Here is a 24,753-nt window from a genome sequence, read left to right as displayed (position 1 = left end):
TGAGAAAAATCTCTTAGGCTCTGATCTTTGTTGCATAGGAACAAATGTTGCATTTTGTTGCATAGAAAACCACGTTGGGTTCCACTTCTTTCAGTCAAGAACAGAAAGCTGAGGCTACAGTGGGCACAGGCTCACCAAAACTGGACAGTTAAAGACTGGAGAAACATGGATTTGGTCTGATCAATCTCAATTTCTGCTGAGGTACACAGATGGTAGACCCACTGCAGCCTCGCTTTCTGTTACATTGTTGTCACATGACCTAATTACGTTGCATGTGAGTGGCATCCAGTTATCAAGTTTGAGATGAAAACAGTTATTTTGCATTTTTAATAAAATTTTCTGAAAAACTAAACAACATTACTACTGTATTATTTTATTTTATTTTAAAAAAAATTACCATTAAAATAGTCAGGGGGTTTAACTAACAAATAGATTTTGATCAACTTCACTATGAAAAAAAACAAAACAATGACCATTTTAACATATCAGAGCCATTGTTTACAAACTGAAAATTACAAGGAACATTTAGATCTGCTGAAAGCATATCTTTGACAACATCATCCCACATAAGAAAACTATTTCCATCTAACATTACATAAAAAATACATTTAAAAAAAAAAAAAAAAAACTCTTTCTTTACTATCCCCCCATTCAATGGGGGAAAATGAGCCATTCCTTGTCTTGTGAATATTGTGCATTTGCACACAGGAGCCAGTGCAGGAGCCAGATATTTGAGCAGATAATCATTTAACGGAGAACAAACGGATTTGATGATGTTTGGGATTGAAAAAGCTGAAACCCATTTGTATATAGAACCAACCAAACATTGTCAGGATATATGCATGTAAGTGGGTTCAGTGGCACTTCACGTTAGCATTTTTATGAGCACTACAGACCCTGAACAGATCATGCCCATTTAACATGTGAAGTGGGACGAATAAAAGCAATGTTTCATGAGTATTTATTTGAAAGGTTGTTTTCATCTACTTCTCTTTTGTTGAATATGACTGTGCATATGAGCTGACACCACTTGTAACAACTGCTGTGATAATATATATTTTTATGTCTATAGGTTTGACCACACAGCAGCAATTTGCATAAACACATTTGATTGAATTAGACGCAATCAAATATGCTCAAAACTGTGTTTTGGATGTTTTGGAAAGCAGTGTCACTGAACAATGGCCAGAAAAACATAAACAAGTCTGAATCTGTGCTCTAATGACAGCTGAATGCTGTTGCTCGCGCTGCTGATTGTTGCTCGCGCCGAAAAAAATCAGTTCATTTGGTGCAGCTGATAGGTCCTTTGAACTGTAATCTGTAAGCCAATCAACTTGGATGTTCTCTCTTTGTTTAACATTTAAATTGCCTTAGTTGATTGCAGGTAAGCCAATTTCACTGTAGTGTTCTACAAGAGTTTTCTCTCTGAAACCCTCTTCCTGTCCAGCACAGTTGAATGTCTAATTGTGCAGCAGCCGCAGCAACATATCTTACGTGCTCAACACATCATGTCTGTGTTCGTTCTAGCAGTATCAAGTATCTGTACTTGCTCTGCAGCTGCAGCAGCATAGGCCGATCTAGTCAGCAAAGACCAAACATTCCAAATTGTCATATCCATTATAACACACTACATTTTTTCAAAAAGTTGTCATGCCTGAAATTAAGTTAGTTTAGTTTGATTTTGCACAGCAATTGAAAAGTTTCCAGATGCTCAGATGATCAAAAATAACTCATATTCAATACAAACATAAAATACAACTGTTATAATGTTAAATATTAATTGCAATTAAGTACAAATAAAAATGTGTATTTGGATGTAAAAAAATAAATAAATAAGCATGAATGTGTACGTCAGCCACTGCCAAAGACCATTTCTGACCCAGGAAAAACCCTGCATGTCTGTGCAGTTGTACTGATCAAAATATATTTTAATATATTTTTATTCAAACAAATCATAACTTACTCTCAGACTGAACAAACTTCATCACAGAATTAGAGGCTGCATCTCCAACAAAGACACTCCCATCTGATGTTATGACTATGTCATGTGGCATTTTAAATTCCTGAAGGAAAAAAAGAGGAAAAAGTTTTCGTTTTGAAGAAAAAGAACATCATATTTCAACATTTCCACCCCCTCCATTCACACACTGGATACATTGCTGATAATTGCATCATTAACTAAACTAATCTGTAAAAACACAAGATAAGAGCAATAAACAACAAACTGTTAGATAAGATAGTGGGTTGGTTCATATATTCATTAGACTCTAATATAACTCTGGAGTGCATGATGTGACAGTGAGCAAGATGTGTAAAGTGACCGTGAGCATGCATGAGTGAGGTGGTGTCAGGTGGCTGTGGCAGTAAATTCCTGAAAATATTATTATTATTTTATTTTCAATTGTTAAAGTTTTGTGCACTCCAATAGTACTCACTTAATCAAGCCTGTCATTTAAGTAAGTCCTTAGACCTAATTTGACAACATTATAACTGGGTTTATTCGCCCATATTGATTGACATCAAGTGTCAGATTCTGCCTAAGTACACTGGCTTCCACGTTGGGTGAAACAATTGAAGAGCTTGAGCTGTTTATTGATGGTTACATCAACGGAATGTCTACAGTAAACCTGGAAATAATCCATTGACCCCACTGGATCTACCCTCCAGAAACAAAGATCAAGAAAATCTTCACTCTTCCTTATGATGTTGACGGAATGGAGACTGCAAATGTGAGTCACGATATTTTCCTAGCTATCCATGAAAAACTCTTGAAACTTGATGTGCTGAATGCTCTAAAAAAGTAACATTGAAGTATTAAAAATGAGTGTGGAATTTAGTCACAAACTAATTGAGGAAATTTGAGAAGAAAACGATACATTAAAATAAGCAGTTTTGACATTGCAAGGCACCGTCGCCAATTTAACCAATGAGAATAAGTATTTGAAAGATTCAAACTGATTTGCAATGCCGCGTGTGCTAACCTACGACGCCGAAGCAGATCTCAGTGACTTTTTCATTAATGCTTAAAAAGTGCAACCGCAACAGTCAGAAACTGACATTTCATCCACAGTCCACAGGACTGGGTAAACTCACTAAGAACTCAATCACCCCAAGACCCACTGTAGCCAAATTTGAACATTTTAAACAAAAACAATGGATCAAGTCACTTCACTCGTTTGGATATAATGTAATAGACTGCCCTTCCTAGTTGGACGCTTTAACTTGCAAGCAGCACCCTAATTCTTAATGTTGCAAACGTCTTTTTTTAATTTATTTTTTATGGAATGTCTGTGGAATTAATGCCACTGATAAAAACAAAAACAAAGGGTTATGGGCTTTTTTTAGAGAGCAAGCGAGCTACCAATAGTTTTCTACAAGAAACTTACCTAAGTAATGTTGAACACCAAAAACTTGGATCAGGCTATGTTGGGCAAGTTTACTTTGCATCCTACAACTCTTGACAGAGAGGTGTGGCTGTGTTAATTGATAGAACCCTTTCTTTTTCCTTTAACACTAGTATTGTTGATCCGGATGGATGATATATTATTGTATATGGAGACACTGGAACTAAAAATCTAGCCATTGTAAATATATACGCTCCAAATAAGGATAGTCCATTGTTCTTTCATAATGTTTTTGCTGAAATACGAAAATTTCCTGAATCTAATCTGATAATCACATATCCTTTGCTAAATCATTCTCAAATGTCTAGTTCAAAGCAATATCAGTCCAACCATATAATTCAGTCTTACATGAATGTCCTTCTGACATTTGGTGTTTATCCAATCCCACTGAAAAACATTACACATTTTATTCATGCCCCCACACAAATCTTTTTCATGTACTGATATTTTTTTTTGGTCAACAATTCCATGTTTGACCCCCAACAAACATTCCCATGGTCTCACATAAGTACACACACAGAAAATAAAAATAAAATATAATAATCATACACATCTAAAACTACGCCTCTCTCTCCACAGTCCCTTCTCGAGAGTCCTCCAAAAATGTCAAATAACTGCCCCATTTCCCATCAAATGAATCCCAGAACCCCAGCCTTCTACACGACACCTCCTCGAAAGCTGCCATGCTCCCCATCTCCTTGCACCACTCCCAAATTGATGGCGCTCCAGCCGACTTCCATCCCCTTAAAACAATCTGCCTGCCTATCATAACACTGGTCAGGATCCAATTTTTTATGTATTTATCTCCTATATCGATGACCGCCCCATCGCCCAAAACACAGAGTCTGGGGCAAAACGAAACCCGAGTGCCCAACACGTCACACACAAAACTCTGAACCTTCAACCAAAATTCCTGGATCTCAGCACACCACCAAAAAACATGGGCCGTGTCTCCATCCTCCAATTGGCATCACCAGCAGGTGGGTGTGTCTTTAAGACCAAGCCTATACAATCTAGAGGGGGTCCAATAGAATCTATGTAAAATCTTGAATTGCAAAAGGTGCACCCTTGCATCTCTAGATGCAGACTTGACGTTTTTTAGAATCCTAGCCCACACTCCCTCCTCCAATACCAAGTTTAAATCTTTCTCCCATAATCTCTTGATAGAAGTTGAAGCTCCATCCCCCAGACTCTGAATTAGCAGCGAGTAATACACTGATGCCTCATGACCTTTTCTAAAAGCAGTAATCACCACTCCCAGAGTGTCTGCCGCTTTAGGGGGGTGTATGCTACTCCCAAAAATAGTACAGAACAGGTGGCACAGCTGTAAATACCTAAAGAACTGAGATCTGTGAATCCCAAAATGTTGAACCAAATTTTCAAAGGATCTCAAAACTCCACTCTCATATAGGTCACCGAACATATTAATCTCCCTCACGATCCACTCTGACCAGCAGAAAGGGAACTTATTAATACATAATTTTGGGTTCAGCCATATGCTCGAGGCAACATTTAAATAAATGTCCGAATTAAACGCTCTTGACACTTTTGTCCATACCGCGTGCAAATACGAGATAGCGGGGTGTAACTTAACTTCTCCGGTTAGTTTGATAGAAAGGCTTTGCAATGGCGAAATAGGGGCAAGGACTTCCTGTTCAATACAAAACCAGGGAGGGGCTCTCTCAGGTGGAAGCAACCAGTGAGCCAAATGTCTGAGACTGAATGCATAATAATAAAACTAAATCTTGGGTAGTCCTAGCCCAAAGGTGGGCCTATGTGTCAATCGGCCTATGTAACTTATTAAAATGTAATCTGGGATGAACCATTCAATTAATTAATCAATATGGATTTTGAAGCAACACTAACCAAGTTTCCATTACATTTTTGCGCTGGTCTGTTATCGACAAAGTGGAAATGCACTGTAAAATGTTTGTGAAATCTTTGCGAAAACAACAACGTCTGTTATCTCCATAGGCTGTTTTATTAAAACAACTGAAATGCTCTTATATTTAAATAAAATAACCTACTGCATTGTGTGTTTGTGTGTATACATAAACACTGTACACATTGCTTTCCTAGTAATATGGAACAACATAATTAACTTTTAACAAAGCCCTTCTGTGCAAACAAACAAAGGAAAGCCATTTCGTTTATGTTTGCTTGTGTTCTGAATGTTTTCAGTGAAGAACCAATAAGTTAGGAAATGAGTTGAAAAATTCTAATGATAAATAAAGTTGTTGTTGGTGTAAATAAAAAATAAAAAATAGACAAGTTTTAATCTTACTCTATTCTGCAAACCGTCAGTAAAGCATTTTTTCACCACAAAGTTGTGTAAATTCATGCCTCAGTTAAACTACCAAAAATGAAGGGTCATTTGGCAATAACAAGAAACTGTCTGTCATAAGTGCTCTGTTATCAGGATTTCATATGTTATCATTGACTATCACTATATCATTCTCTGTTAGCAGAGACACCAGTTCGGGCCCCGGGCTTAAGCCCACGTAAGCCTGTGCATTAATGCATAACTCAACACAAGCATAATGTGTTGTTTTGACCTTCACCTAAAGAGCTTGCACATAGTGCATGGCAAATATGAAGAAATTTACACTGTTAGTGTTGAAAATAGTGAAAGCAAACGAAACAAATCAAAATCAAAAACTTTTATTTAATCACTTTTAAACAAGTGACATTTGAACTTCTGAACAGAAAAAAGTCCAACTGATTGCTTCGATACATTGCAGATAGGAAAAAAGACTCGGCAAATGTTTTTTCTCTGAATGATTTAGAAAATGTGTTGCACAATTCAATTTTTCTAGATATGCGCAAGATCTGTCCCTCTATTAGCAGCAAACGTCAGCTGCAGTAGTTCTTTGAATGATCTTCAAAATGATCTTTGAGCATCGCATTACAGTGCTTTATCTATGAGCCAGGGATAATCTAGTAATCTAAAGGGAGTTTACTGTACATGTGTAGTTCATCATTCACAAAGCTTCACACATCCTCCAAACTCCTGTTTATTTATTAAATATTTTATCTAATTAATTATGCCTTGATCATATGACACATTTACCATGTTTCAATCCATTCTATAGAATTTCAGTTTTTACCCTAAAATCAGTACAGAAAAAATGTATTTTATAATAAATATCACAGTTTAACAGGAATAACCTGTTATCATGTTTTGAGTGAGTGTTGTGCTTAGCAGGAGTGTGTAAATATGTGTATAAGCTCTGATCAGCACCTGTGTTTCTGGACTGAATGAATCCAGGATTTCCTTGGTAGAATAATTGAGCACAAACCCTCTGAGGGGGACAGCTTGCCCAAATGGAGTCTCTCCATTCACTGCGTAGATGAGACCACCTGAAATCACACATTTGCATTAGGTTCTGCAGCCGTGCAGTCCACATTAATATTGATTTAGGTTTTGCATCAGTCATCAAAGGGCCCATATGCTTTTGAATATCTAATCACATTACAGAGATAAAGAGCCCAATGAATTCAAACTGTTAGTGATGAGAGCTCTATAAACTCAAGAGGTCTTGAGCTTTATATAGTGAATTACTTGATTATGTGGACTCATTAAAAGAAATAGTTTACCCAAATTGGACATTTCCTCATAGTGTTCCTAATAAAGTTCTCAGTGAGTGTGTATGACAATGTGATTATCCTCCAATAAATAATTAACTCTGATCAGTTGTTGTTTATCATGTTCTCTGATGCACACCTTGGAAAGGCGCGTACGCAATGGCAAACACTTCTCCTCCAAAATCATCTTTTTTAATCTCCTTCACAAACTCGCCCGTCTCGGCCATAAAGCACTGAATCCGTCCATTCTCCCGATCGGCCACACACAGCTCCCGTTTATCGGGCAGGAACACCAGGCTGTGTGGGACTTGGAATGAGACACGCCGCCTCCTGTCTGAGGAGCCTTTGCCAAAAAAAATAAAATAAAAATAAATAAATTTATATATATATATATATACTGGCAGCCAAAATTTTGGAATAATGTACAGATTTTGCTGTTTCGGAAAGAAATTGGTACTTCAATTCATCAAAGTGGCATTCAACTGATCACAAAGTATAGTCAGGACATTACTGATGTGAAAAACAGCACCATCACCATTTGAAAAATTTCATTTTTTATCAAATCTAGACAGACCCCATTTCCAGCAGCCATCACTCCAACACCTTATCCTTGTAATCATGCTAAATTGCTAATTTGGTACTAGAAAATCACTTGCCATTATATCAAACACGGCTGAAAGTTATTTTGGTTCGTTAAATGAAGCTTAACATTGTCTTTGTGTTTGTTTTTGAGTTGCCACAGTATGCAATAGACTGGCATGTCTTAAGGTCAATATTAGGTCAAAAATGGCAAAAAAGTAACAGCTTTCTCTAGAAACTCGTCAGTCAATCATTATTTTGAGGAATGAAGGCTATACAATGCTTGAAATTGCCAAAAAAACTGAAGATTTCATACAAAAGTGTACACTACAGTCTTCAAAGACAAAGGACAACTGGCTCTAACAAGGGCAGAATGAGATGTGGAAGGCCAGATGTACAACTAAACAAGAGGATAAGTACATCAGAGTCTCTAGTTTGAGAAATAGACACCTCATGTCCTCAGCTGACAGCTTCATTGAATTCTACCCGCTCAACACCAGTTTCATGTACAACAGTAAAGAGAAGACTCAGGGGTGCAGGCCTTATGGGAAGAATTGCAAAGAAAAAGCCACTTTTGAAACAGAAAAACAAAAAGAAACGATTAGGTGAATAAAAGTACCAATTTCTTTCCATAAGAGCAAAATCTGTACATTATTCCAAACTTAAGTCATAAACGCTTAACCACCTAAACGTGCTGATGCAAAGTTCCCTCACAAAAATATCAACATCAACCAAGAGTTTTATTCATCTTCTGGATGTACTACCTTACTGATTCAACTCTAAATGGCATTGCACTGTAACATATCACATAGCAATATTATAGTGTTTCTACCATTGTGATATAGGTATCTGATAATAGAACGGGAATAAGAAATAGATTTTTTTGTGTGTACCTGCCCCCCAGTGTGCAATATATTTGCCCTCCGGTGAGAATTTGAGGATCCTGGAATTGCAGTAGCCATCTGAGATGTAGATATTTCCAGTGATGGGGTCTACAGCCACATCTGTGGGTTGGCAGAAATGGTTTTTGTCACTTCCTGGTTCAAAAGCTTCTCCCAGAACCTGAAGTTGCTGATCTTTACCATTGCTGCTCATCTTGAACACCTGCATATAGAGAAAGAGCACTTCAGTCACGTCTTATGAAAATTATACTCTTGAATCATTTTTCAGGTGGCTGTATCCTGTTTTTAGATTCAGGTTTCCAACTCTTTTTGACCAGTGACTTTTCCATGACAATTGCAATTACTACATAAGGATTTTTACAAATAACTGTATAGAAATGTTAAATTTAATTTGAGGTTTTCATCCTTGGAACTGATTTAAACTATTATACTTTTTTTATGTTTCATGTGTCCAAGACATAAAACATCTTGAGATTGAAATGCAGGTCAGTGGATGATTCTGCTTTCTTTGCCCTTCAGGAAGACTTAAAGGAAACAGTTATTAGCAAGTAAAATTTGCCACCCTGTGAGTCACAGGCAAGTTACCATCTACAAACATCATCATGCTGGCCAGCTTGTGAGCAAGTTTTGATCTTGATAAGCACTCAAAAAGAGCAATATTTAGCAGATCATTACTAGAACAATGTATGTTTAATATAGAAATCTACAGCACTTTCCCTGACTTGTAAGATTTTGTTAAATTCCTTGACTTTTCCAGGCTTGGAATATACAGTTTTCAATTCTCTGATATTTCAAGGTTTTCCATGACGGTGGGAACCCTGTAGATTAATATAAACATGAAGTGTGTAATTTCTGCACCACTAGAGGCACCAAAGGGAATTGCAAAAGTTTTTAAACAAGTTTTCAGAACACTTACCCCATCTGCCATTGGTTGAACAAAAAGACACTAGAAGCTAGAAGAGCTAGAAATTGACATGTCAGATTGATCAAACAATAGAGCAATATTTTGAAATCACCGCAGAGTCACAGTGTTTACACTCTTCAAGAAGTCAACCTACCTATGGCTTACTTATAGTTGACTCTGCACATTACACTCTGACAGGAGAAAGTATTTTAACATCCAAAAACATTACACACTTCACCATTATCTGTACAATAAGATCTACTAAAGGACTGCTTGCGGAAGTTTCCGTTGTTAATTTGAGCATCTTTACCTGATGAAGAGCTACATCCGTCACCCAGTAATTATTGTCCTTATCAGTAGTTATTCCATGTGGCAAATAAAATCTGTTCAAACAAACATCTCATTAATGACAATGAATAAACAATCAATAAAACATAGAAACAAACAACATACAGCATAACTGTGTTCACACTTTTCCACATGCTTGCTTAGAGTTGATACTTACATGTTTCTTCCTGAAGCTTTAAGCACTTGCCCTTCAACTGGATCCACCACAATGATAGTGGACTGCTGGATAGGGCCCAGAGACTTCTGCTGGTAGATGCCATTATTGTTAAAGGAGCTGTGAGAGTGGAAAAAAAACATACTTGATTGCACAGTGTGTACCCCTTTAAAAGGAATAGAATGAATACTTTACCCAGTTAGTTGAATAGTTCACTCTATATTAAAATTCTGTCATCATTTTCTTGCCTTAATGTTTTCCTTTACAGTTCAAAAGTTAGAAAAGTTAGAAGCAAAAGAAGAGTGAAATTATGAGCTGGTGGTGGCGCTATAGAGTTTAACCTAGAAACCCTAAACCCTGTCTGGGGGCTATTCATACCCACCCATATCAGTGTGCCAAATTTTATAATTTTCCTATGTAAGGATTAGTTTCCACTAAGAAATTCAGGTGCCGGCCAATGTGTCCGGGAATGATAAAGCTTGCCGGACAAATTGGAATCATCTCATTTCAGTGTTAATTTTGTACTGTAACACAATGGACTATGCATAATAATGCAATATAATAATGACAAAATATTGCTGCAAGCAGCAATGATGGGCCCAAGCACCATGGGTCCATTTCCACCCGTTGGCATTCGGAAAACAATGCAAGGTGGACACATGCATTTGGCATTTGACATTATTCTAAACAATTTTGAAGCAATTTGGGTAAATATAAGTGAACTATTTAAAAGCCTCTTGTAAGACCACACTTCCTGCTGCCCGGTGGTGGCACTATGTCCGTGATGCAAAATAGTCAAATCCATGTGATCTAAATCACACATTGCACACAGAAGATATGAGAAACTGCTTGTTTCCCATTTTTTGCCATTAATTTAATGCCTCGCTATGACAACACCGTTCAATATTTTAAAATCTGTTAGCAATTTAGCATCTTCAATATCTTGGCATAATGTTGTCTAAATGTTGTGACAGTCTCATGAATCCCCTAGAAGGAGTATTTAAAAGTTCAGAGAATGCAATATTCAAAAAATCCAAAATGGATGACTTCCTGTTGGGCGGAGCTAATAATTATAAGTCTGAAAGTTGTCCAGCTTGATGAGAACTATAAACGTACCAATTTTGGTGACTGTAGGTGAAAATGGGGGTGCTACAGAGGCCGTCTTACATGGCCATTTTAAACCTGTTAACTGTCAATGGCCAACAGTTGGGCTGTTTGAATGTGGCTATAAAACAAATGCTTTGTTTTATATCACAAACTTGGTATCAAATTAAAGCTTAAAAACTCAACTTTCATGTAATCAAGTCTATTTTGCAATTAGACCATTACAGTGAAAACATTTAAAAATGTTAAAAGAGTGCATTTTTAAAACATGCGACATGTGAGCGACAGTACTTATGTTTCATGTTCTCTGCTTATGATCCAATCCAATGATTGAAAAAAAAAACAGCATGCATTTCATTGTGAGGGTCCACTGATGAAAATGCAACAACCACATCAGATTGGTTATGTAACATTATTACCTTCTAGTTGAAGTTCTGTTAATATTTTTGTATCTGTGTTTATTTAGCAGCTTTATTCACCTGAAATGTCCGCTAACATTATGCCAATTGTTTTAAATGGAAGTGTATTATATAGGATAAGCTTTTATTTATGTACATATGTTTGATACTATTTGTTAAAATAAATTTATACATAATATAATATAAATGTGAATCTATCTATCTATCTACATATCTATCTATCTATCTATTAGGGGTGTAACGGTTCTCGGTATAAAACCAAACCGCATGGTTCATCACCCATGGTTCAGTAAGCATTTGCGCTGCGGTTCATCTCTAGTTTAATAACGCATCTGGATCATACACTTTGGCAAAGAAAATAAAGTGCCAAATAGACATGCGCAGTTGTAACCTCCGCTAATGCACCTGTCTGGCTCTGTAGATGGACACACTTCACCTGTGTTTCACGTGGGTCAACTGTCTACAGGGAGAAGTTGTCCTATTAACTGTATGTTAAATCAGTTGATGACATCACAGTTCTGCACAAATTAGTGTAAAGTTGAAAATGGCAAGCTGAGAAAATAAGCTGCAAGATAGAAGCCCCTGCGTCATTCAAGTCTCCTGTCTGGGAACTTTTACTTTTTGAGGTCAATCAAAACAGCGATGGTAAAAAACATTTACAAAACAGGCACTGTTTGCAGACACTGCTTGATGCGAGTGCCGTATACTGGTAATATATCGATGTTTGATTATTTATTTACGCTGACATCACCAGGGAATATATAGCACGTGGCACGCACAGAGCCACAGGCGAGCCCGAAACTGCACACAGACACAGTCCCTTCCGTCTTTAAACAGGCACTTGCTGCTAGTTTGGACAGACATGAAACAAGAACTAAAACACTCGGGGTGTTCATTGCCAAAGTTATATTGCCCTTACTCCGTTGATGAAGATGTGGGATTTCCGCGTATGATTAAAACACTCATGTTGCGTTACGACATCCCTTCTTGCATACATTTTAACATTTTAAGGTTATTCATTCTATAGTGATGTACAACTTCTGAATGTTGGATATATGTTGAGTTGAATATGAAATGCACTTTGTTGATGCATATAGCATAAATGCAGGTATTAAGTTAAATGTTGAGTTAGTAATTAGAGCATTTTAAAAAAAATTGTTTTAGTTAAGGACACTAACGAAAATTAACCATGGTTTTATTCAGTAATACTGTAGTAGCCAAATAGTAACCATGGTTTTACTGTAGTAATATTGTAGTGGCCATGACTGAAGTAAAAATGACTACTGTCACCATTGTTTTCTTGGCAGAAATCATAGTTTTGATCCAATTAACCATTGTTTTACAATAGTAATACTGTAGTTTCCATATAGAAACCTTGATTTTACTATAGTATGTAACCATGACAGTAACATGACATGTTAATTTTGTGGTTACTATGATTTTACTACAAATACCATGGTTAAACTATGGCTACTGTTGTAAAACCATAGTGATTTGTAGGGAGGGCAAATCTCTTGAAGTGTCTGTTACCAAACAGAATATATTTATTTTGGACCTGGCAGTAATATTTCTTTTTCTGAACATAACAAATACCGAACCGTACCGAAATCATGACCCTAAAACCGTGATATAAACCGAACTGTAAGAAATTTGAAGCGTTACACCTCTACTGTCTATCTATCTATATTGTGGCAAGCAGGGCATGGCCGAGTGGCATCAGGGCAGAGCGAGGCCGGAGAACTAAGTGGTATATGATTTCCACCTGTATGCACACTGGTCTCACATTCCAGGGAGGAACGGCGGGAGTATTTAAGGAGACAAGACAGCAGCAGATGGGGAGAGACAGAAGCATGGAGCTGTGTGTGACTGAGCCACAGTGACTGCTGAAAAGCAAGGCTGTTGAGTGTTGCTGAATGTGTTTTTTTTATTGTGCAGAAAAGCACATTTATGTTTTGTTGTACACTGAAAAGTGTGGCATTAAAGTCTTATGTGGATTGTTCACCTGGCTCCCGCTTCCTCCATAGGAATGACAGAGGTCTGCCATATATATACATATATATATATATATATATATATATATATATATATATATATATATACAGTGGTGTGAAAAAGTGTTTGCCCCCTTCCTGATTTCTTATTTTTTTGCATGTTTGTCACACTTAAATGTTTCAGATCATCAAACAAGTTTAAATATTAGTCAAAGATAACACAAGTAAACACAAAATGCAGTTTTTAAATGAAGGTTGTTATTATTAAGGGAAAACAAAATCCAAACCTACATGGCCCTGTGTGAAAAAGTGATTGCCCCCTAAACCTAATAACTGGTTGGGCCACCCTTAGCAGCAACAACTGCAATCAAGCGTTTGCGAAAACTTGCAATGAGTCTTTTACAGCGCTGTGGAGGAATTTTGGCCCACTCATCTTTGCAGAATTGTTGTAATTTAGCCACATTGGAGGGTTTTCGAACATGAACTGCCTTTTTAAGGTCATGCCACAGCATCTCAATAGGATTCAGGTCAGGACTTTGACTAGGCCACTCCAAAGTCTTCATTTTGTTTTTCTTCAGCCATTCAGAGGTGGACTTGCTGGTGTGTTTTGGATCATTGTCCTGCTGCAGAACCCAAGTTCGCTTCAGCTTGAGGTCACGAACAGATGGCCGGACATTCTCCTTCAGGATTTTTTGGTAGACAGCAGAATTCATGGTTCCATTTATCACAGCAAGTCTTCCAGGTCCTGAAGCAGCAAAACAGCCCCAGACCATCACACTACCACCACCATATTTTACTGTTGGTATGATGTTCTTTTTCTGAAATGCGGTGTTACTTTTACGCCAGATGTAATGGGACACACCTTCCAAAAAGTTCAACTTTTGTCTCGTCAGTTCACAGAGTATTTTCCCAAAAGTCTTGGGGATCATAAAGATGCTTCCTGGCAAAAATGAGACGAGCCTTAATGTTCTTTTTGCTCAGCAGTGGTTTTCGTCTTGGAACTCTGCCATGCAGGCCATTTTTGCCCAGTCTCTTTCTTATGGTGGAGTCATGAACACTGACCTTAACTGAGGCAAGTGAGGCCTGCAGTTCTTTGGATGTTGTTGTGGGGTCTTTTGTGACCTCTTGGATGAGTCGTCGCTGCGCTCTTGGGGTAATTTTGGTCGGCCGGCCACTCCTGGGAAGGTTCACCACTGTTCCATGTTTTCGCCATTTGTGGATAATGGCTCTCACTGTGGTTCTCTGGAGTCCCAAAGCTTTAGAAATGGCTTTATAACCTTTTCCAGACTGATAGATCTCAATTACTTTCTTTCTCATTTGTTCCTGAATTTCTTTGGATCTCGGCATGATGTCTAGCTTTTGAAGATCTTTTGGTCTACTTCACTTTGTCAGGCAGGTCCTATTTAAGTGATTTCTTGATTGAGAACAGGTGTGGCAGTAATCAGGCCTGGGTGTGGCTAGAGAAATTGAACTCAGGTGTGATAAACCACAGTTAAGTTATGTTTTAACAGGTGGGGCAAACACTTTTTCACACAGGGCCATGTAGGTTTGGATTTTGTTTTCCCTTAATAATAACAACCTTCATTTAAAAACTGCATTTTGTGTTTACTTGTGTTATCTTTGACTAATATTTAAACTTGTTTGATGATCTGAAACATTTAAGTGTGACAAACATGCAAAAAAATAAGAAATCAGGAAGGGGGCAAACACTTTTTCACACCACTGTGTGTGTGTGTATATATATATATATATATATATACACACACACACACACACACACACACACACACAGTATATATATTCAATTTTAATTGTTAATTTTTTGTTTTGTTGCTAACTGATTAATTTTACATTTTTGCTATAATTTAATATAATTATTTATTGAAAAACTATGTAGATCTGAAGATTATATTGTAATGAATTAATTTACCATTTTTATATATCCCTAAAATTGCTTTAAATTAAATTATCAAATGTAATTCAATCCATTAGGTGTTAAATTGGTCTAGGTAGAGTTTAATATGAGCACAGAAGTCATTTAGCCTTGTAATTTTGTTGCAATTATGTGGCAATAGGTCTGTGTCTTTAATGGTTGCATTTTTTCCTCTGTTCTCTTTCAAAATAAATGAAGTACATTAACTTTTAGTCTGCCTTTGTTATTCATACGCAACTGTTTAAATAGCCTTTTGTGGTGAGCAGGGCTGAGCCGAGCGGTGTCTGGGCAGAGCGAGGCCGGTGTGGCGCGCAGGTGGATGTCATTTGCCACTTATCTTCCCAGCCTCGCGTTCCAGCGAGGGGAGGCGGGAGTATTTAAGGAGAAGAGACGGCGGCAGACGGGAGAGATGTACGAAACTTGTCAGCATGTCTTTAGGATTTGACACAGCTGGCTGAAAAGCAGTGCGTGTTTTTGTTTCTTCGGACGCTGAAAAGTGCTATTAAATGTCTATGTGTTTGTCAAGCCGGTCCGAGCTTCCTCCTTTCCCATATTTAGTGTTACACCTTTAAATGATGTTGGGAAAATAAGGACATAAATTAGGTTACACTACTGCATGTCCACCCATAGAATATTAATTGAAAGCAAAAATTACCAATTGGTAACCAACAAACAACTACTGTTCCTCGATGTTGGCAACAAATATAGGAATTTCACTTTTCCGGTTGTCACAATGTAATCAGTTACATTGCCACAATGAAAGTTTGGTCATCAAATTACGGTGCAGTTAGGTAATGCAAGAAAACTTATCTATGGTTAAAATAGATGTACAATAAATCTGTAAACTAAAAACACAAATGAGGATTCAATAATTTGGACTGTTGCAATATTTACATTGTCTGATATTTAAATCTGGTATATGGCCATATACAAACAAATACAATTAAGAGTTCATAGATTTGTACTATGTACTATATACTATGAGGGGTGGCAACACCAAAGCAAGCGCCCATGCATAGATTTGATGGATTAAGGTACAAAGCTTCATTGCAACAAGTGATAGTTCATTCATTTGAGTCACAATCAAATTATAAATATCCATGAATTTGCGATACAACTGCATTTCCACAAGAACCACATAGTAACAATTTTGCTACTGATGTGCCAACATAAAAATTTTTTTTAAAAATCTCCAGAGTACAAATACACTGTCTATTATACACATCAACAAATTCTAAATGTTCCTTAGCTTGACATAAAACTGGCAATCTGGAATAAACTTCACATTATGCAGTGTATGCATGGATGGAGAGTGCATGCATATCCAATGTTATTCTTCTAATAAAATCCTGTAGGCCTATCAACTTTGTAACAGCTGAAATAAGCCATTTGAAAGGGAACATTAACACAAAGTTAGTTCTAAATAAAAATACACTCTAGGAAAACTGTACTTTGGGTGGCAGTGCTGTGAAACTCATGAATATTAATTATTTTATGCATAATAAGAGATTATTTTAAATCACCTGTTTTGATAAATAGTTGTTCTTAATGACCTATTCAATCACTCAAATAGATATTTCACATTATATGGTAATTTAATCTCTACATCTGTCAGTCTTGGGATTTTGTTAGTCAGTAGATGAACACATATATCAGCAATTTAATAAAGAACATGACTGATTGATCTAGTGGTTACTTTTTGCATCTAGTTTTTAGAGGTTCTGGTTTCTAATTCATCCAAATATAAAATGTTATTGTAATAAACCAAGACTGCATCTGTATGTCCGTGGATGGGTGTTACGCTTTAAAAATAAAATGCAACAAAAGATGCGGGGAGACAAGTGTAGCGGAAACACAGACACATTTATTGACTGTTCTATATAAAAATAAATAAATTAAAAAAAAACACCGAACTCCAAAGTTCAGACAGCGGCAACCACAAAAGCTCCGCTCCAGCAGCAGGAATCTGCGCGAGAGCATCGGTGACCAAGATGGCACAGTTCATGAACACCCGTCTCCCATCTCACAACCCAGCCATGGGACACTCAGCTTATATAGGAAGGAACACACTGCGTGCTGGTGCTCCCCATTAACAATAAGCTCACCTGGTTACCCCACACCTGACAGCAGTTAAGAGAGAGAGAGAGAATAAAGACAAAACACACGCTCTACATACACACAAACAATACAGCCAAGAAGGCAATCACAATGGGGGACATATTTCGCTTTTCTATTTCCTGGACTGGAAAAGAGCGTGAGCTGCAGAAAAAAACTGCTGACACTAAACGACACTGATAACAGCCACAACAAACATTTATCATAAATTCAAAATAACACATTCCACCGCCAGATAGGCAATCAAAACATACACAGATCAGATGAAATAGAAACTCCAACTCAAGAACTGGAGGTGTTTAACACATGAAATGAGAAATATAGTTAACTGAAGAACGTAGTTACACATACTTCATATACATAACGTATGAAAGAGGGATCCCTTCTAGACACGACACGAACAATCTTCTCAAAGTGTTATTTTGGGAATCATTCAACAATGGAGCTTGGCTGACCTCTATTGGACATTTCTTGTAATTGCCACTCAGAACTGGGTTAGACATATGGCTTTGATTTTCTAGTATTTTTACATTTCAGTTGATATTTTAATTATATTTTATTTATATAAAAAATAAAAAGTTTGTGCAGTATATTTTCAGTACAATAAACTTGAAAATTCAAGCATGCCAAATACCTCAAAACATGTGATTATACACAAAAAGGAATGATGACATTTAATGTGTTGCCATGGCAACAGTATTTAAGATATCAAGAATCAAGAATTTTGAAGCAATTCAGGTAAAAATAAGAGGGACATTTCAAAGTCTGTTAAGTGACACACTTCCTTCTGCCAGTTGGTGGCACTATGACTGTGACCCACAATAGCCACATCAATGTGATCAGCCTGCAAGGACAAACATTTGGCTCAATTTTTTATGTAAATCACACCATGCACGCAGAAGATATTTGACATTTCCTTATTCCAATTTTTTTACATTATTTTATCACATCGCCGTGGCAACACTGTTCAATATATCTAAAATTCTTTCACAATTTAACATCGTCAATGTCTTGGCATGATGTTGCCCACATTTGTTACCTGTAACATGAAATCCCCAGGAGGAGTATTTCAAAATCCAGAGCATGCATTTTTCAAACAATCCAAAATGGCCAACTTCCTGTTGGGCAGAGCTTATGACAGTCAGCGTGAAAGCTGTCCGGCTTGATGAGATCTATATGTGTACAAAGTTTGGTGACTGTGCTACAGTGCCCCCCGAACATGCCCATTTTCTAGCTGGTGCTACAGAACCCCTCCCTGCATGCCCCCACCCCCGCAACTTTGCCAAGCCCTAATGGCCAACGACTCTGATGTGTGTGCAAACTTTCAAGGGTTTTCACGCATGTAATGTACCCTAAAAGTACCGATAACCTTGAAAAGAAAAATAACAAGGGGTCCCCCTGTCACAGGGGGATGTAGGGCCCTCGCAAAATGTAGCCAGAGCAAACTGGCAAATGTTTGAGATGTGTCCTGAACAGGAGTCAGAGCGCTTGGAATGTCAACAAGAAATTAGAGATTCATCAAAAGAACTTGATGAGCATGTTGATATGATTCCTGATCTATCCATTCAAAATGAAAGAAGCAATCAATTTGAATCTAGTTTGATTATCTTGAGTAGATCAGATGCTCTCAATCTACTTAGGTCTCTGAACTCCAAACAAAAATATATTAACAGAGTTTTGAATGATCAATCATACAATGTTATTAAAAATAAAAATAATATATAATAGACCAACTCCCAGTCAGCATGCTAAGTGATGTGGCTTGCGATCTCTCACGTGTCGTCCATTAGAGGCAACATCTCGCAACAACACCATGATGTGCCAAGCAGCAAGATTCTAATACATATGGCATGCATAGTTTACAGTTAGTGGTGGTTCGGAACAGTATTTAATGAAAATTGAGAAATTTGTGGAGCGATCCCAACTCTAATTCTAGATGATGGGATTAAGGCAGTAGGTTACAGACGAAAGGGGCAAGTTGACCAATCAGATGAAAGGTGCGTTTCAGTGTCGCTCACATGTGCATATCAAATATTCAAGCCGTAATCTAATTTTTAAACACTGAAGGAATTTTTTAAGCCTTTCCCCCCCAATCTCTTTATTCCTTTTTAAATATAAAATTAAATGGTCAACAGGAAATTAGTTTGTATCTGCTTATTTTATTAATCAGGGTTAAAACCAATAAAGAAAAACACACATTTTTAGTTTTTCATTTTTGGGTTAAAAAAAAGAAAAATGAATGGATGCAAAAGTACACGGACCCCAAAAGCTATCTTGTTAAATACAAAGAAATGAATGTGTTATGATGTTTCTTTTAACAGCACAAATAACAAATTAATTTATTAGGCATGTTAAGCCAGCAGAGAAGACTTTGCCGGCCCTGAGAAATCGCCACTGGCCATATACGAACAAATACAATTAGAGTTCATATATTTGAGCATTTATACATACATTTAAATTCCACAAGTGTTTAAAAAACGTTACATACTGTATATGAAAATTGTCATTTTTGTCATATTGTCATATTCTGTATATTGCATATATCAACTGTATATAATAGACTTTTATATCAGTAAAAACATTTATGAACACTTTCAGCATACAAGTGTTCAGCATATATTGCCGTTTTCAGATTCGTAGCCTACTGTATCAAATTCTAATCACATTTTATACACAACTAATGGGGATTTTAAGTGAATGTTAGGGGTTCTTTGTATAAATGCGGGTTTTGTGTCTCATTCTCAGCACGCAGGGTGAAGATTAAACACTAGCTTTGATGTATATGTGCTGTCTGCGGTCTGTGAATGTTTAGAAGGATTTTGATAGTGAACGCACAATGTGGAGGAGATGCTACACTGTTACTATGGAAATGATTCAAACATCATAACACATTCCTTTCTTTGTATTTAACAAGTATTTAAACCGCATGTCAATCACTCTCATCTGTCTTTATCATTTGTGCTTGCTTCTGGTTTGTGCCGTGTTTGGTATCGTTGAAGCATTCATTTTTGGCAAAGATTTAATCTTTCACCACATCAAACTCAAACACATCTCTATGAAGTTGATTGAGAAAATGAACTGTGTGCAGAGCTGGAATAGATGAAAGTCTACACTGAAGAAGTTCAAATAGAAGATGTTTCTGATTTAATTTGTTTTGATCACTACATAATTTCCATACTTCTGTGTTACTTCTTAGTTTTGATGATGTTATACTCTAAAATCTAAAATGTGCAGTAACAAATAATAAAGAATAGACAAGTGTGATCAAACTTTTCTACAGAGTTCTAGTCTTAAGGTGGGTGCACACTGTAAGATTTTGGCCACGATTCTGCCGTCTGAGACAAATTTCGGGAATCCTAAAGGATTTCTCTCGTTGCAGGGAAAGATTGGCAATCTTAAACGTTCAGTGTGACATGTTCACAGACAGCTGATTAATAGCCTTTGCGATGATCTTCAGCCTCCGATGAAGTTCTGACAGTGTCAGAAATTTAGCATCGAAGCCGTATAGTGTGACTGCTATTACGATGGCCAGATGAGATATTCCGCTCCTCTCTAGCACCCTAATTCACTTGAAAAGAAACCTGCTCCGTGTCTGACCTACAGCAGCATTTGTGCCCAGTTATCACTCTACTCAAGCTCTTTCAATGTTTTTTCTTCTTTTCATTTTATATAAAAAGTTTTAATAAATAAATAAACAGAAAATACTTCGAGAAAAGTGTAACACGCCAGCAATATGAAAGCATTATTCTCTGAATTAAATAAATACAGAGCTTAGGCTACAAAACGAAAATAAATAAATGATTGCATTTTCAGTTTTTTTTCTTTACATTTATCATGCATTTTCTTTACAACGCTATTTTAATTACTATTTTACTTTTAATAAATTTACTTTAAACGTCTGTAAACTTCTTTAGTTAAGATTCACATCACACAAATAAATAATATAAAATAGAAAGATTGAACAATTTATACTGGTAAGTATTTATGGGACGTTTTAATCCAAATCAGCAAATACAGTTGGATACCATTATAGAAATATACATTATGTTTGTGCATTATCCATAGGGAATTTGCAAGCGTGATATATTATCAGCCTTTATGAATTTTCTAAATTTTGCCGATAGGTTACTAATCCAAAAGAGGAGAAAGACGTACTATAACCCACCTTTTTTGTTTTCTCCAATGTGAACGGTGAAGTTTGTAATTTTTCTGGCCACAAGTATTTTTATTTCCACAATGAATATTTGCTTGTGGTTGCTCATTATTACTGTAGGCTACCTCCTGCACTCGCGTTCTCAACATCTGTACTTTATTGTATTTGTGATCAGACTGTCTTATTATAGGCCTATTTGACAAAATCCATCTTTCTTGTAAATGTTAGCCTATGCTTTTGATGGAGTGGTATTAGAGCAACGGAAATGCTGATGTCCTGACTTTCAGAGAGAGAAAAAAAATGCTCCTCCGTGGTGGGCAAATTTCGCCATTTCCCTTCTATTCCGCAACACTCCCTTAACGTGAGTCACGTTCACCGATCAGGACGATTGGGAACACAGTTGGCTACGATGTGTATCGTGCAGTCTGATATAATGTCGCACAGCGTGCCATGACGATATCAATGCGTTCATATCGTACAGTCTGACAAGCAACAATCTTAGAGGACTATTATAAATCGTACAGTGTGCACCCGCCTTTACACTGAGGGGCCGTTCACATTGAGCGTGTTTGTGTCCATCCATGCTGTTTTATAAATTATTTCAACGGAAACGTGCGCTAGATAGACGTCTTTGACGGCTTGTTTATGTTTTAGACACCATGTCAAGTTAAAAAGAACTTAAATTGTTAAACGTCTCGAGTTGAGACACATATGTTTTGCTCTTTTGTGGCGCTGCATGTAATTATAGTGCAAAAACAAACTCATTCAAGAATGTGAACAGCACGTAACATGATTTCAAACATTGCACTGAAATTTCAAAGAAATATTTTGAATATTAGCTAATATATAGGACTATGCCATTACACAAACACCATCAACACAAGTTGTGCCAGTTTCTAGCAGAATTAAAACTAACAAACATATTCAGAGCTGAATAGCCTACTACACAACTGAATAAAACAGGCTGCATGACACTGATAAATGATTACTGCCAGAGTAACTTTTGCGTACAGGTGTGAGGGACGTCAGAATTTCACAAATAACACAAAGAAAGTACTCCTCTCACTTGGTTTTGCTCGGGTGTCCCCTCCATGTGAGAATGATGAGAAGATCTATTGGGATTTTACTAAAGTTTGTCACTGAAAAGGTTTGCTCACAGACTTGCTAAACACGCAGCCTCACGAATGGACACGGATTTGCTGCATCACACTTTTCTTTGAGCATAATATTGCACTACTGAGGGCTAAGTATTTTATTTATTTTTCGAAGATGAGAGAGGGAGACCGCACTCATGCAAGGTTGCCAGATTGCATAAATTAAGTATGACAAAAGACTAAATATTTCCTATTTGTGCAAGTATAAATCTCTGCTTGGGGTGTTTTGCACTATTATCTGGCAACCCTGTGCATATTACAAGCTTGTGGATGTATGATAGGTCCCAAAGCCAGATAAATGAAAGATCTAATAAAAAACCTTCATGATAATTCAATCCGCGGCCAGTAGTTTGCCCTGGTCTGCAATTGAGGGTGATGTGAGTAAGTAAATCTTTATTTAGCACCCTCAAGCAACCACTAGAACCAGGCCTGAAAGGAGTGTTTGGGAATCATTCAACAATGGAGCTTGGCTGACCTCTACTGGACATTTCTTGTAATTGCAACTCTGAGATGAGCAGAGACAAATGGCAGTATGTTCTAGTATTTTTACATTTCCTTTGATATTTTTATTATATTTTATTTATATAAAATAAATATATTTAACAATAAACTTGAAAATTAAGGCATGGCAAATACCTCAAAACATAATATACACAAAAATGATGACATTTAATGCACTGCCATGGCAGCAGTATTTAAGATATCAAGAATCCCTTCAGAATTTTAAATCTGCACTGTCTTGATATTATTCTACATTTTTTGAAGCAATTCAGGTAAAAAATAAGAGGGATATTTCAAAGTCTGTTAAAAGTGACACACTTCCTTCCACCAGTTGGTGGCGCTACGACCGTGACCCACAATAACCACATCATTGTGAACAGCCTGCAAGAACAAACATTTGGCTCAATTTTGATGTTTATAATTTTCTGCACACAGAAGATATGAGACATTTCCTAATTCCAATTTTTTGACGTTATTTTATCGCGTTGCCATGGCAACACCTTTCGATATATCAAAAATCCTTTCGCAATTTAGCATCATCAATGTCTTGGCATGATGTCACACACATTTGGTACCTGTAACATGAAATCCCTCTGAGGAGTATATCAAATTCCAGAGCGTGCATTTTTCAAACAATCCAAAATGGCCAACTTCCTTTTGGGCAGAGCTTATGACTGTCAGCGTGAAAGTTGTCCGGCTTGATGAGATCTACATGTGTACAAAGTTTGGTGACTGTAGCTCAAAAGGGATGTGCTACAGAGCCCCCCCGAACAGGCCCATGTTCTAGGTGGTGCTGCAGTGCCCCCTCCTGCATGACCCCCCCTCAACTTTGCCACGCCCTAATGGCCAGCAACTCTGATGTGTGTGCAAACTTTCAAGAGTTTTCACACGTTATGTACCCCAAAAGTACCGAAAACCTTGAAAAGAAGAATTATAATAATAAAAATAATAATAATAATAATCCTTAGAAGAACAATAGTGCCGTGGCCCTTTCAGTGCTTGGGCCCTAATAATAATAATAATTGTGAAAAAACATTCCAAAAACAACAGGGCTTTAGCACCTCCGGTGCTCGGGCCCTAACAATAAAAATCCTTAGAAGAACAATAGGGCTTCCGCACTGTCAGTGCTTGGGCCCTAATGAATGATAAATGATTGTTCATTATAGCTGCTTTTCCATAAAAAAATTAATAAAAAAGGCCATCATGGAATTAGGGCCTAATAAAAACAAAAAATAATAATAATAACAAGTTTGGCACATATCTTTTCGTTTACAAAGAAATATTCAAATAACAAATCATTAGGTTAAGTCAAATGTGTCCAGTGTTTCTCTAGAACTTGAGATTCACATTAGCTTGATATCCTACTCCTCCAGAAGACTGCAACGCAAGGCTGTTTGACAGAAGTTCATGTTAAGGAACATATCACTTGAAATCTTACTGAGGTGTGGATGCAATCTTTGTTTATTAAAATATACATTTGCATATGGGTGGATTAGAACTCATAGCC

At 37.0% G+C, this 24,753-nt stretch overlaps 1 protein-coding gene across 3 annotated transcripts in view; it reads right to left on the bottom strand.

Moving 5' to 3' along the window:
• LOC127433275 (peptidyl-glycine alpha-amidating monooxygenase B-like) overlaps positions 1-24,753 on the bottom strand; it is a 339,472-nt gene that overhangs the window by 49,948 nt on the left and 264,771 nt on the right. For all 3 annotated transcript variants that reach the window (XM_051685008.1, XM_051685009.1, XM_051685010.1), the window contains 6 exons: positions 9,880-9,996; positions 9,685-9,757; positions 8,462-8,672; positions 7,129-7,332; positions 6,646-6,764; positions 1,964-2,063 (listed from right to left, as the gene is read on the bottom strand). In XM_051685008.1, the coding sequence (XP_051540968.1) occupies positions 1,964-2,063; positions 6,646-6,764; positions 7,129-7,332; positions 8,462-8,672; positions 9,685-9,757; positions 9,880-9,996 (824 nt within the window). The remainder of the gene's footprint in view (positions 1-1,963; positions 2,064-6,645; positions 6,765-7,128; positions 7,333-8,461; positions 8,673-9,684; positions 9,758-9,879; positions 9,997-24,753) is intronic.

This window comes from Myxocyprinus asiaticus, chromosome 43 (assembly GCF_019703515.2).
Source record: "Myxocyprinus asiaticus isolate MX2 ecotype Aquarium Trade chromosome 43, UBuf_Myxa_2, whole genome shotgun sequence".
NCBI lineage: Eukaryota > Metazoa > Chordata > Actinopteri > Cypriniformes > Catostomidae > Myxocyprinus > Myxocyprinus asiaticus.
The sequence above is the reverse complement of the archived record's forward strand: the minus strand, read 5'-3'. Positions and strand labels throughout refer to the sequence as shown.